General features: G+C 50.0%; 1 protein-coding gene across 1 annotated transcript in view; it reads left to right on the forward strand.

Moving 5' to 3' along the window:
• Window positions 1–15,200, forward strand: part of LOC113585510 (cadherin-2-like) — a 73,259-nt gene that overhangs the window by 46,761 nt on the left and 11,298 nt on the right. Inside the window, exons 4-13 of the mRNA XM_035536589.1 lie at window positions 4,984–5,133; window positions 5,782–5,937; window positions 6,912–7,056; window positions 7,317–7,489; window positions 8,897–9,034; window positions 9,820–10,005; window positions 10,338–10,591; window positions 11,069–11,211; window positions 12,860–13,093; window positions 14,349–14,582. Coding sequence (XP_035392482.1) covers window positions 4,984–5,133; window positions 5,782–5,937; window positions 6,912–7,056; window positions 7,317–7,489; window positions 8,897–9,034; window positions 9,820–10,005; window positions 10,338–10,591; window positions 11,069–11,211; window positions 12,860–13,093; window positions 14,349–14,582 — 1,813 coding nt within the window. The remainder of the gene's footprint in view (window positions 1–4,983; window positions 5,134–5,781; window positions 5,938–6,911; window positions 7,057–7,316; window positions 7,490–8,896; window positions 9,035–9,819; window positions 10,006–10,337; window positions 10,592–11,068; window positions 11,212–12,859; window positions 13,094–14,348; window positions 14,583–15,200) is intronic.

The raw sequence follows: 15,200 nt of genomic DNA on the forward strand, positions 1-15,200 counted from the left end.
AGAAGCTCCGATTTGAACACTTTTCCGGATGAAGCTTGTGGTTTCATATGTTACATTTCTTGCCGATGGAGGGCTATGCATGTGTATTTTTAGAAACATGAACATGGTGGTGGTGTAACTGATAAACAGGGTTGAGCTGTACTGAAACTGTAAGCACATTTAAACCGGCATCACTGAGCCTGCACGTGCTTCATTAGACTAAGGAGTTCGTTTGCTTTCTTTTTAAGGGATTTTTTTCCTCCATCTGTTTGATGCTCAATTCCAAACCGGCCGGCACGCGACGAAGTGACGTGGCACGCTTGAGATTGTCCGGTGCGCGCGGTTTGTACGCAGCAGGCAGGTTATAGCCCAGCCCGCGCGTGCATGGTTCAGCTACTAACGAGGACGGTAAACCCCGCGAGTCCTCGCGTCAGTTCTGCTCTGTCCAGCTACATTTGCTCCTAGATGTGTTCCAGTAACCAGGACTGCCAATTGCGAATATGAAATAAGAAATTAAATATTAAGGAACTAACTAAACGCTTCGGAGAAGGGACACTTAGTTACTACGGGTACTGGACGTTATGACATTATTGGACCTGTTACGGTGTATATATCTACTATATATACTCGCATTCAGACCCCATCAGGGTTCAGATCTGTGTCAAGGTTAGAGATGTTAGGAGTTCATGTGGCTGCTGAGAGAGTAGTCATCTCTGGTTGGGTTGCTTTCCACGTTATGGCTCGTTTCACGCCGTCGCCGCGGTTTAATTCTTCACGGCTTTTAAACCGTGGCACGCTCATGGGCGATTTAACGAAACAGGTGTTCCGAGCGAGCGAACGGACGCCCTGCGATTTAAACTTAACGCGGCGATTTACGGCTGTGTGCAAACATGTGTCTGGCTGACAAGGAACAGTCACAAAAGCAACTCCTCATTAAAAAAAAAAAAAGAAAAAGAAAAAAGTTTTAGTTCGTTTACGTCGCAGACTTAAACAGCACTGCCGTGTCCTCCTGCTCTACAGCGCCCCCTGGGGCGGCTCACGGTACAACAGCGACGGCTGGCGCAGGTTCGCCTGTACACGTTTAGAGTGTCACAAGCCCTTTTGCTTGGGTGGGATGACTCTCTCCCTCCACCGTCGGCTCCTGGCGAAGGTCTCCTTTCTCCTGAATGCTTGGCGTGTGGTTAAAGCCGAAACTGTGCTGGGATGTGTGTGTGTGCGCGCGTCATAGACATGCAGCAGGAAGCAAGGTGGCATGAGGTCTTTGTGTTAATTGGCACGCGCGTCCATATCGTCATGAGGCGGATGACTCATTTGCGCGTGGTCGAGGCTCCGGGTGCAGTGACCTGGGGCTGCGTTACCCCACACACCAGGTGCAATAACGCGGGCCGCTCTGCACTGCCTGTGTTCCGTTTCCTCCACAGATTTAGATTGTGTGAATGTCTGAGCTGTGTCCTGCAATGACCCTAGCGTAATGGCTCCTTCCTGTCGCTCTCTCTCTCTCTCTCTCTCTCTCTCTCTCTCTCTCTCTCTCTGGCTACATGAGCTCACTCCCCTCTCCTCGTTTTATTTTCTTTCTTTCTTGTCTTCTTCACGTCTTTCCTGCTCCCCCTCTCAGCCTTCGGCCACTGTTGCAGTCGGTTTGTCCAGCATCTGCGTCTGCCCCACGTGCTCGGCCTGCTCGTGGGGAGCGTTCTCTAAACACGAGGGTTGTAACGCAGCTTTCCAATGCTCCTTCCTGCGACTCGTGTCTGTTTAACTTCCACAGTGAATTCGCAGTAAAAAAAAAACAAAAAAAAACCCACCTATGAATCTGAGCGAAGAGGCATCACAACGTTTACGGGCGTAAAGGTGATCCCCAGCACGTATTTACGACCCATCACGGATCATTTGTCTTTCAATAACTCCCCCGTGTTGCATCGGTGGGAGGAAGTGTTTGTGATTTTGCAGCCTGCAACGTGCTAGCGTAATTAATACGGGCTGAATAAACATCGCTCCAAAGCTGCCCGTCCTCTTTAAGCAATGCTTCTCCCGCAGGTCTGCGCTTTTAATGATGTCATTAATCTCTGCGCACATCGTTTTTGTAAGGACGCGCTGGCAACTATAGCCGATACCTCGACCGTCCACAAATGCGCTTATGAATATTAAATATGCAGGTGATGGCTGACGGGACAGATTCTGCCTCCAGATGTTCTGAGCCATGTGCTAGCTTGCAGATTCACCTGTTCTTAATGTATGCCGTTGGTCTGTAGCTCATTCTTACCAAGACCCAGTTTATGCAAAATAATCATCTGACAAAGGACCACCCAGAAACCATGCCTGTCCTTCCCTGCTCGGAATCGGTGATCTTTTCTGTATGAGTTTATAAAACGCACGTCTGTCCTTCCCTGCTTGGAGTCATTGATCTTTTCTGTACGTGTTTATTAGATTAATAATTGTCCAGTACAGTAAACCGCAGCTTTGATGGTACCACATGAAGGTTGGTGTTGTATTGTGCTGACAAAATCATTGAGTTCATCGCTATCGACCTGGAGTTCATATGCAATTAATTGAATTTCCAATTGGCCTTCTGCGTGGGGATTTGTATGGTGGTTGTTAATAATCACAGCTCCTCTGCTGTCAGTGGGGATGATGTCATAAATCGCTTCGCGTTCGCTAATCGCATCAGCAATTAGCTTTGTTATCTGCACGGAGGGCAGTGCACACCCCAGGGAGCATTTGGATCAATGGCCAGTAAAGATTTCTTCATTAATGTCTTCACGACCTCTTATATCTACATGGATCCCGCAAAACATCATCTCCCCCCATCAGGCTGTTTTAACAGGTGACCAAGATCCATATTTGTTTGAGTGTAATCAAGAGCCACTCTTCTGGAGCCCGTGCGTCCAGATTCCGAGGAAATGCCGCCCAGACCAGGAGGAGATGAGAACAGGAACGACATTGTTGGCAAAGCTAGCAGAGCGTAGCCTCAGAGGAGACCTGGGAGGCTTTCAGACCTTAAAGTGGAGGCCTTGTGGGCACCTTTTATGAAGGTTTTATGCCTGTCTTTATGGAGTTCTTTCATCTGTGAAGCTCGGTGGTGTGCTGTGTTGCAGAAAAGGGTGTTAGAAAACACCTTTTCCCCTTACAGTTCCTCACACGTTCACACTTGGAGCAGGTGCAGCAGCGGAATCGTCAGCCATGCGGCGCGAGGAGAAAAGCGCGCCTGCAGACTTCCCCTGTAGCTGCGCGCAGGCCCCAAAGCTGCCACGTGCCCAGCCCATCTAGCAGTGCTCCTACTGTAGGTCTGTTGTTGTCTCCGCTGATAGGAACGCGCCTCTGAGCAGCAACGCAACAGGGCTCGATCTACTGCTGGACTAGTAGGAGAGTCTGAAGAATTTCACATTTCAGTTCGGTTCAGTTCTGTTCCGTTTAGGTTCAGTCCAAATGTGTTGAATTAAGTTCACAGTTTTAGATGCTGAAAACAGATACTACAGACTTCCCAGGCTCATAAAAGGGCGCATAACAACACAACAAGGATCCAGGGTCAGGCCTGCTCCTGCTCAGAACTCCGCTTCAGTGGATCCCACCGCCGTAACGTGAGGGGGACGTTCCTTGGAGGTGTGGCGAGCTGAGCCGTAATGCCTTTTCTTTTGTTTGATTAATCTGCTACATGCGGACAAATAAACCCAGCACGCACATGAACAACTAGAATACACATTTGCGTCCATCAAGAGCTGATATCCCCGTAATCACGTTTGAGCAAAATCTCATTGCTCTCCCAAATTCCTTTTGTTTTGCTTTCCAGTGTTGTTCTTTTCTTCCCGTGTTGATTTATTTGTCACTTTGTATACTTTTTACCTCTTCCATTTATCTTTTTTTTGTCTCTTTTATCTTCGTTTCATGTGGAGTCTTTTGTCTGATATATCTTCTTTAAAAAAAAGTGCTAAATTCATCATAAAACAGAAACAGCTAGTTTAGAAGCAGGATGAGCGTTTTGAAGCAGCTATTAATACCCCAGAATCAATGGTGTTTTACAAGGATTTCTCACAGTGATTGCCTGTCGGTGTGGTTGAAAGGTACTTTGACGTTCTGGCACTGCTCTACTCAGTTACCGTTGAGAAGCCGACGGTGCTGGAACCGTTTGGGTCTTGTGAATGTTTGCGGGTTGGAGTACTATCCTTTTTTGCAACGTTTGGGCAAAAATGGAAAAATTGGAGTCTGTGTGTGAGTGTGTGTGTATGTGAGTGTGTGTTTGTGTGTGTGTGTGTGTGTGTGTGTGTGTGTGTCTGTCTGTCTGTCTGTCTGTGTGTGTGTGTGTGTTTGTGTGTGTCTGTGTGAGCGTGTGTGTGTTTGTGTGTATGTCTGTGTGTGTGTGTGTGTGTGTGTGTGTGTGAGAAGTTCAAAGTGAACCACTGAGCACCTCCTTTTTTCAGTAAAGTCTTGTTAATGGCTCTCAGATGGCCTGAAGATGCCTCCTCACATTAGTGCTCTTCTCCTAATGAATCCACTCTCTTCTGAAGTCCGTTCCCACAAACGTTTCTCCCACAGAGAGGAACTTTGCACCGCTAAACAACTTTACGTTTGTTCTGTATAAACACACTTCATGAATATAAACAGGTGACCTTATTTTTCACAGATTCATTTGTTCGTTTCAGTAAAAAGATTTATGTAAGTATATCAAAGTATGCAATAAAACTTCAAGTTTTTCTACATAATACAGTATTACTGTTGCACTGATGCTGTACTAATGTATTTAGCTGTGTGTTTTATTAATTCATCTATTCAAATCTGAACTGCGCTATGGTAATTATTCCTTTTAACTGATTAATACGTTGTCCCTGTAGTGTGACCTCAGATTCTACAAGGAGTCTTGCCCACGTTTGAGAATTGCTGGCAGGCTCCACCGGTCTGCATCTGGCAGGCTCCACCGGTCCACCTGTGGAAGGGGCTTCAGTGCGGCCCCGTCTGGACGCCTGCCTTCCACTGCGCTGACCTGTACCCTCCCGTCTGTTCTGCGGTCTGCAGGTGCCTGCAGGCTCAGGGCCTCTACCCGAGATCACGATTCCCTCACAGCAGGGTGGTGGGGAGCTAAAGCGCGTGAAGAGAGACTGGGTCATTCCCCCCATTAACGTCCCCGAAAACTCCAGAGGACCTTTTCCTCAGGAACTGGTCAGGGTAAGGACAAAAGGATCTCTTACACACACACACACACACACACACACACGCACGCACGCATGCGCGCAAATGTATCTCCTTCTCTCCCACACACCAACGCGCACAGACAACATTCACACAGACACACAGATGGCCAAGTAGGCAGAACATCCTGTGGCCCTGTAGCTTTACATAAATATCTTATGACATTTCACACACGCACATGCGTCTGTGGTCTGAAACATACAATGCACATACGTGTGTAGCCCTCACGCTTCTCATACACACTTATATATCTTCCCACTCAGACAATGTAGGATCCCAACACTAGAAAGCTCACACAGTTCGCACACCCTACACACACACCCTACACACACACACACACACACACACACACCCCTACACACCATCTGCTATGTCAACAACCACCACGGCTACAGCCGTGACGGAACTGTGTAGCTTTGACACAACAAATGAATCCTGGAAAAGTTATAAGTAATTTTAGTGAGACACTGGAGAATATAATCTGCCATAAACCACCGACACCCACACACACACACACACACACACACAACCAAACACACAACCAAACACAAAAGCTAGCCAGTGAGAAATCCTGCTTCGCTGTCTCTGGTGTGTATGTGTACGTGCATGCGTGTGCGTGTGCAGATCCGCTCGGACCACGACAACAAGGTGAATCTGCGTTACAGTGTGACGGGGCCCGGCGCCGACCAGCCGCCCACGGGCATCTTCTCCATCGACCCCATCTCGGGCGAGCTGAGCGTGCTCAAGCCCCTGGACCGTGAGAATATCCCCAGCTTCCACGTAAGCCCCCCGCAAGCATGCAGCAGAGTCGGGGGAGGGGCAGCATCTCGCGCCGAGCCTCCTTAACTCCCCACTGCAGCTTCACTCTCCTCGCAGAGGGCTGCCGCAGGGACCGAATGCGTTTAGTGACTTTTGTCTGTTTATTTCTCATATATAAAAAAGATATTTCCGCGCATTTATGTGATTGTTTTTCCACGCGGCGCCCCAGGCGAGGGAGGAACGGCACACGAGCGTTTCTCGAGCCAGAGCAGAGACAGCATGCGCCACACCCCCAGATCTGATGAGTGTGGCGCCTGTCACCGTGCGGAGACGCACCTCACTGTGCCTGTTACGATGGTCAGAACGAAGTCCGTCCCTGACACGGAGTGCTGATCTCGTGCCGGAGTCCCGCAGAGCCGCCTCTCCCGGGCGGGGCACCGCGTCCGCACGTTTTTTGCTGCGAGCAGCATCGCGGCCAGGAATCACGGCGTCTTTGGGCGTTGCTGTCAGCAAGTTGTGATGGAGCTGGCAGGGCTGTAGCACGCGAAGTAGCACCTCGACTCGCACGCCCACGCACGGGAGGTCAGAACCCACGCGGAAGGCGGAGGGGAGCCGTGCGGTTAATCACAGTCCAGCACAGAGCTGGAGCTCCTCCAACTGGCCCCCGAAGACACAAGTGTTAAAGTGTGTTTGAGAAGGTCACTATTGTTTGTGGGGTCAGGAAGCCCTCGTCGTCTGGGCCTGTGTGCAATTCCTAAATGAATTCTAAATAGTTATTAATGTTTATTAAACTTGTTCAGACTTTTGTGTCTTGAAGGATGATTAGCCAATAGCAGCCCACCTGACATCTTGAACTGTGTGCATTGTGTTAACCTTGTATTTGGGAAGAGATGTGAGTGTGTGTGCGCGTGGGTGTGTACGTGTATGCACTCTTTAATGAAGTGTGCTCAGTATACATAAGTCTCAAGTGTGTGTGGCGTGGTGTGTGTGTACAGCTCAGGGCACACGCGGTGGACCTGAATGGCAACCAGGTGGAAAACCCCATTGACATCGTGATCAACGTGATCGACATGAACGACAACCGGCCAGCGTTCGTCCATCAGATCTGGAATGGGAGTGTACCGGAGGGCTCCAAGCCAGGTACACTGGGGTGTATATTTATGCGCACGTACTGGAAAAAGCACAAGTTTAGCTAAAATGTTTTTGTCAGGCAAACCTTCGAGCGACTCTGCTCAATTAGTCTGTATAAAGTTTTTCACTGACCGACTCACTTTAAGTGCTGCTGCAATCAGTGTCTTAAATGACACAGACTGGACAGGAAGAGAGAACCTGTGAAAAGGGCGGGGCTTAGAGTGGGCCTGACCGCTGACCGCGGTGTTCCGGACCTTACTCCCCGGCAGGCACGTCGGTGATGACGGTGGTGGCAGAGGACAAGGATGACCCTCGCACGCAGAACGGTCAGCTCCGCTATAAGATCCTGTCACAGAGCCCCGAGAGCCCCAGCAGCAGTATGTTTACCATCAACAACCGCACGGGGAGCATCATCACCGTGGCAGCAGGCCTGGACCGTGAGGTGCGCTCCTACCCCACACCACCACCCCCACCCCCGCGGGGCTTGCTGCCCTGTTCAGACTCTCTGGTGCCTGTGGAGGCTTTTTAATGACAGACGGACGGACGTCTGATAAAAGAGTGGCGGCTATTGACCTGTTACCTCAGGTTATTCAGGCCAGAGTGGGACCGCCTCGTGTGTGTGTGTGTGTGTGTGTGTGTGTGTGTGTGTGTGAGGGGCCTTGTGGGCTATGATCATCACCAACCTGTTTAATTGAACTCCCTCACAGACTGAAATAAAACGTAAGTAAATAGATAGATACTAAAATTCTAATAAGGACACCCATGCTATCCCTGCTCCATCAGTTCCGCTGCACGGCCCCGTAATGTATTTGGTCATTGGTGGCTTGCTTGGGCCGGGGGTGTGACTGGGGGGTGGGGGGGGGGGTCTATTACCCATCACGCGCCAGAGCTCCTCCACGGCTATTAGCGAAGCTGTCGGAGTCTCTGTGAGCACGAGTGTGTCGTGCAGAGCGAGGCTGTCCACCATCGCCCGGGATGTATTACTGACACCAGCCTCGTAGGACATTAATGAGGAATTAAAGATAATGATTAACCCTGCAGCCTCTGATGGGCTCACTGATCTGTGTGTGTTTGGAGAGAGAGGGAGGGAGAGAGAGAGAGAGAGAGCATGAAATTTAAAAATGGAAGATCATGTCTGGGAGGGGTGTATTTTGGACATGCAGAAGAGACTGCTAAATTGTGCAGAAGTTGGAACAAGAATCGTGCACATACACACACACACACACACAGACACACACACACAGCGTCACAGCCAGCACAATGCATGCATGCAAACAACTCAGGGCTCATGTTGCTCCGTATTAAGCAGCCTGCAGCTACAGATGAAAGTCCTGGAACCCGACCCAGCGAGGCCGACTCGCCGGCGCTGGTGCTGGCTGAACCACGCAAGGGGTCCTGCTGTGGCCCCTTCCGCACGAGACTCTAGATTAATATGGACCACAATGGCAACGACCCTGACAACTCTCGTTTCATATTCGTTTCATACGTCTGCCCTTTCAAATCAGAGTGGTGTGTCCTGGGATTGGCAGTGTAAAATCAGACCGAACACAGAAAGGAAAACACTTGTGGTCAAATCTGAACCGTGGTCACATCTGAAGCAGTTCGTTTCAGGGAAAATGGAGCTTCTGAGTGCCGTATCAAAGCCTCGTGGGTGATGAACGAGACGTGTGCGCCCTGGGGATCACCCCCACGACACCGTAATGCTAGACCCTTCCTGTACTGGCTCCGTGATGGTCACGTGTAAAAATGAGGACAAAAATGTTTAAATATATAAAATGAGGATGAGTAGAGGAGACTGTACTTACATCAAGCCCTCACTTACTGCTCTTCCCGGTTGTCCCGTGTCCAGAAAGTTCCACAGTACACACTGGTCATCCAGGCCACTGACATGGAGGGGAACCCAATGTATGGACTTTCCAACACGGCCACAGCTGTCATCAGGGTGACCGACGTCAACGACAACCCGCCTGAGTTCACCACGGAGTCTGTAAGTAAAATGGTCACCTGTAGGTTGTTGTTAGTTTCGCTAATGACTGGGAGTTTGGGCTCAGAAGGAGAGAACAGGCAGTGTAGCTACCCCGCAGTGCTGATATTAACAGGAATGAATGTATGAATAGTGTTAACATAGAACAGGTGACTGACATAAACTGTTATGGGATTCAGTTGTTGCCAGTCGATTTCCTCCACCCTGGCAGGAAAGATATTAGCAAGCCACTCTGTTCAATATCTAGTTAGTCTGTGATTTCTGTCACCACTCATAGGAGACATCCATGAGAGCACAGCAGTGTTTAATGGAATTGGAATAATGTGTCTGAAGGACATTTCTCATCATTGCTTTAAAGGTTTGCAACAGCTGGCTGTATTTGAGACAGAATCGAGTTGTTCTCTACAGCCTGCTCTTTAGCTATTAATGAGGACTGTGAAACATTACCTTTTACAGGCTGTTCCCAGTGGCCTGGGCCAGTTCTCTCTGAAATAAGCATCCGAAGGGACTGCTCCCCACGTGACACCCAAGCCGTGTGTTTCCTAAACGTGAGACGTGTCCAGTTCTGTTACCTGCAGCGTATCTCGCGCGTGATTCCACACGGAGTCAACACCTCCACGCGATAGCATCATGTTTAATTACACACATCCCACCGGGAGGTGTTCGGAAGCGTGTGGGAATGTGGCAGGAATGTCTCCGCCATTGAGCAAACGATTTTGCAGGAGTGCGGTGGAGTTCAGCGCGCAAGTTGCGTGTGAAGCGCGCTCACGGACGTCTCTCTCCCGCAGTTCTATGGCGAAGTGCCCGAGAACCGTGTAAACGTCATCGTGGCCAACCTGACGGTGACAGACAAAGACCAGCCCAACACGCCGGCGTGGAACGCTGTCTACAAGGTTACCGGGGGCGACCCTATGGGACGCTTCTCCGTCCCAACCGACCCCATCACCAACGAGGGACTGGTCACTGTGGTGAAGGTAGGAAGAGTGCACTTAAAGCCAGTCACACACACACACACACACACACACACACGCTCTTCTTCTGTGCTGCTGCTGCCTGTGATCCTTCAGTCATGGTGTCTCAGTAAAAAAATATTGCTTTACGCATATTAAATGGAAGTTGAATCAGATTTCTGTGGGAACGAGCATACCTTTTATCCAGACCTCTTCCTCAAGGTCAAGATTGACGTGCTCATAACTCAAATCAGAACTAAATGTATAAGGTTGAGATCAGTTGGAGTCAAAGCGGGTTTACGTGTGTGGGTCGTGGGTCGTGAGGCAGCATCTGACCGTAGAGCTCCTCCTTCCAGCCCATTGACTATGAGACCAACCGGATAATTGTGCTGACGGTGGTGGCCGTCAACGAGGTGGCACTGGAGCGGGGCATTCACCTGCCCCGCCAGTCCACGGCAACCGTCACTGTGCACGTCATCGACGTCAACGAGAGTCCCAACTTCGATCCCAACCCCAAGCTCGTCCGCCTGGACGAGGGCATGCCGGCCGAGTCGCTGCTGACCACGTTCACCGCCCAGGACCCTGACCGCTACATGCCACAGAGCATCAGGTACAGCCAAGCACCCCGTCACCCTGGAAACGCCTAAGGCCCACCCCGGCTAAGGCCAAGACAGGGGTTTTAGCGCAGTAGTCTCACAACCACACATCCACGATACACTGCAAGGAAAGTTGTTTTAGCCTGTACACTGTTGCACTGGACTTTAGCACACAGAGAGTTTTTTATTTACTTACTTTTTAAAAAAAATATTTGAATAAATGATATATGAACATCCATTACTAGTACATAGCACGTAGTCAGGCTATTGCATCACATATGTGGCTTGGTTCGGTCCACTTTGTGTAGTGCCTTGTTCAATAGTTTTTCGAAACAGGCCCGGAATAAAACCAAGAATAAACGTTATTTTTCATTTTTAGTATATTAACGTATAGATTTCAGAGAGGCTTTATACAGTATGTTAAAACCTGTGAGATGCCCTGTGGTGTACAACAGTGTAGGCCGCCTCGTTGACCACTCTCACCTGCGCAGGTACTCCAAGCTCTCGGACCCAGCCGATTGGCTGAGGATTGACGCCAACAGCGGCCGCATTACCACCGTTGCCGTCCTGGACCGCGAGTCCCCCTACGTCCAGCACAACCTGTACAACGCCACGTTCCTCGCTACCGACAGCGGTTAGTGCAGTGCTGGGTCTGGGTGCAGTCACTGCGGGGAGGATAACCGCCGGCAGAAACGCCGTCCTGCTGTACTGGAGATCTTCATCATGTTGTTTTCTTTTCTTTTGTTTTGTTTTTTTTTGCACCTGCCGCAAGATTCAAATTTTCTAGAATGTTTTGTCTGGTGCATTCAAAAATTCCCCATTACATTTGCGAGGACACAAAATCGAATATAAATCATAATATTATATGGCTACCTGTAATGTAATGATGACGATGATAATGTGATATGGCATCACGTATGTGCCCTGTGCCTTTAAATGCCGAGGCACAGGTCACTGAAGCGGATTAGCGAACGCCTTCTCTGGCCGAGGGTAATATTATATCCTCTTCTGTCTCCATTTACTTCAGTGTGCGGGCTTGTGTTCTCCTTCCTGTGGGGAGACTGATGACTCAGCGGTTCTGCACGTCCCAAACCTAAAGAGAAAACAAGTAGAAAGGGGTTTAGTAGGACACACGGGAACGTGACGTGCACGCACGTGGGGGTGGGGGACGCACATGCGCGCACGTGTGCTCCATCTGGACCCACGTTCCAGAATGATCCGTGTTTGCGGGCGCGGCGGCGCTCGTCGGCTCCCTCGCCGAAGAGGCGTGGCCGGCCGGCCGGCCATATTTAGCATCAGCCAAGGAGACACCTTAGCCAAGGTGACAGCAGCCCAGCAAGCGCTCGGAGAGAGGGCTCACTTTACAGCGGCGTGTGGAGAAGCGGCGTGCAGAGCCAGCACCATCTCCTGACTACTCTCCTCCACAGCCCCCCACCTTCTCCACGTCCCATGGGCGGCGTTGCCGTGGTGCTGTAAGCCCTCCCCTTTATCCTCTTCAAGTACGGTGTAGTGAAATGACATTCAAATAATTCACCTCAGAAATGAGGAGGCAACCGTGCCAGAACAGAGCCAAAATTCCTAGTCAGACGTTATAGCTGTTGTAGCCGAATTAGAACAGGCGGGGTTTCGGTGCTGTCACTCAAGCCACAGTGACATTGTAATTGGCTATAGGCATCTTATACAACCCGAGCCATCTGGGGTCAAGACCACGTAGCCGTTAATATCATCGGTGTGGAATGAACCGGCTGTTAAATAAAGTGAGCGAAATGGTTGGAAGCAGGCAGCGGTACACACGCTAGCACTGAACCCTGCGGCGCGTGGCCCATCAGACATGGCGGGCTCCGGCAGTAAGGACAAAAGCCTCTTCCAGCTGGGAGTTCTGCGGCCAGCCACGGACCGTCGCGGGCCAAGCAGCGCTCGCTGTCGCGCAGAGGGGCGTCCACGTCCGGAGCCAAGCGGCAGTCTTTAGCATTCGGGACCTGGCAGCCAGGAAGAGCCACCCTGGAGCGCCGCACCCGGATAATGTAGCGCAGGGGCCGCTCAGGTGTGACAGAGAGAGGGAGTGTTTATGGAATTGTGCTTGGTGATGAATGGAATAGTGGCCATTGAGAGAGAGCAGCACCAGTCGGTTCCGTGCTGCGTTACGTGGCCGTACACGCTGTTCTGAGCACTCTGCGGTTCGCTCATTATCCTTCGCGCGTGTGTTCAGGCCGTTCCGTTTCGGACCGCCTCCCGTCTGTTAGTCCAGCGTGCAGATGTGTAGATTTTCTGTCCGTTTGCAGGTGTTCCTCCGGCCAGCGGGACTGGCACCTTGCAGATCCTGCTACGGGACATCAACGACAATGCCCCGCAGGTCTTCCCCCGCGAGGCCGAGGTGTGCGAGAAGCCCGAGCCCAACGCAATCAACATCACGGCGCTGGACGGGGACCTGAACCCCAACGCGGGGCCCTTCGCATTTGAACTGCCCCTTCGACCACCTGATGTCAGGAGGAATTGGACCCTCACACGCCTCAATGGTGAGAGAGCCCACACACACACACACACACACACACACACACACGTACTAGATTATTAATGTCCAGTAGAAATATGATTCCTCTTCCCCTCCTGCGTGTCAGGTTGATTAAGTAGAGCTGCGTTTCCCTGAGAAGACACCTGTCGTAGATAAGTTCTGTGAGCGGTGTCCTAATGCACATCGTTTGCACTGAAAAAAAGATTTAAAAGATTTAAAAAAGGATGGATGGATGGATGGATGGTTGGTAAAAAAGGAAGCACAGTATTTATGTCAATTAATTGCCTAATGGACGTAGTCACGAATTCATCGCACTGTTATCGCTATCATCCAGTAGTATGTTTGATTGGACAAATCAGACAGGAAAACCAGTGTAGCTCCGAGTCCCAGTTTTGTGTTCCACGTTTCCTCACAGGGAATGCACGTATAATGAGATCGCTGGCGGAGGGATTAGACAGGAAGCTGTTTTCTCCCTAAGCTGTATTATTGAGAGATATTTGACGGATTAATAAACTGCGATTCTAAATCCCATCGGTGCTTGAGCGCAGAACGAGAAACAGCCCGGGGGCAGATTGCTCAGAGGGGGAATATGTCACGGCTCTGGAATATTCATGACCGCAAAATCACACCCCTTGTTTTTAGGTACTGCACAGAGGGGCAACAGAACCTCAGACAAAGTTTAAACCAGTGTCTGAAAGCATGAGTGTGAGAGTCTGTATGTGTGTGTGTGTGTGTGTGTGTGTGTGTGTGTGTGTGTGTGTGTGTGTCAGGGGGTCGGTATTACATCGCACTACACAACCATGTAGTGAAAATGGGCATGGGGCCTGGTGTTCTTTAAGCAGGTTCTGAGTTAGCCTTTGTCTGGTCCGTCCCCTTGTGTGGACATGAGCTTGCTCTCACCTCTGGCGCTCCTCCTCGGAGTGGACCCAGCTTCCCACAACGCAGTGCGGTCCTCAACATGGTCGGTTCCACTGGACCGCAGACTGGCTTGCCATTTCCTCAACTTCACATTGAAAGTCCCCTTTGTATCGTGGTTCCTGTCTGTTTTTGTCCTGTGATGTGATTTCTTTCTCAGTGACTCTTTTCTCAGACCTTGAGTATCAAAACGCAAATATCTGAAATATTTTTTTAAAAATTGTCACAAAGCAGCAATACTCAAACCTGGTTTGTGAAGCTGAACATGAACGCGCCCCGATATATAACATATGTGCATATGAGATGCCTGGATCAACTACAACTCCCATGGTGCCCTGTTCCAGGTGACCACGCCCAGCTGAGCCTAAGGATCAGCTTCCTGGAGAGTGGCATCTACGAGGTGCCGATCCACATCACGGACTCGGGCAACCTGCCCATGTCCAACACGTCGTACCTGCGTGTCAAGGTCTGCCAGTGCAACCAGAACGGCGACTGCACAGATCAGGAGCGTATCATGGCCGCCGGCTTGGGCACGGGTGCCATCATCGCCATCCTTCTCTGTATCATCATCCTCCTCAGTGAGTGTAACGCCGCCTCCCGCTGCGAGTAATGGCAACAGAACAGAACATAGATTGACATCGAGAGAGCCGTGCATGAGGGCACTATAATCAGGTACCGTGACCAGAGCACAGACTGTGAGGTCATCGTGTGAGGCCATCGATTATCCAGGTTTAGGTTACCCATGTTTAGATTATCCAGGTTTAGGTTACCCAGGTTTAGATTATCCAGGTTTAGATTATTCAGGTTTAGGTTACCCATGTTTAGATTATCCAGGTTTAGGTTACCCATGTTTAGATTATCCAGGTTTAGGTTACCCATGTTTAGATTATTCAGGTTTAGGTTACCCATGTTTAGATTATCCAGGTTTAGGTTACCCAGGTTTGGGTTACCCATGTTTAGATTATCCAGGTTTAGGTTACCCATGTTTAGATTATTCAGGTTTAGGTTACCCATGTTTAGATTATCCAGGTTTAGGTTACCCAGGTTTGGGTTACCCATGTTTAGATTATTCAGGTTTAGGTTACCCATGTTTAGATTATCCAGGTTTAGGTTACCCATGTTTAGATTATCCAGGTTTAGGTTACCCAGGTTTGGGTTACCCATGTTTAGATTATTCAGGTTTAGGTTACCCATGT

The sequence above is a fragment of the Electrophorus electricus genome, chromosome 19 (assembly GCF_013358815.1).
Source record: "Electrophorus electricus isolate fEleEle1 chromosome 19, fEleEle1.pri, whole genome shotgun sequence".
NCBI lineage: Eukaryota > Metazoa > Chordata > Actinopteri > Gymnotiformes > Gymnotidae > Electrophorus > Electrophorus electricus.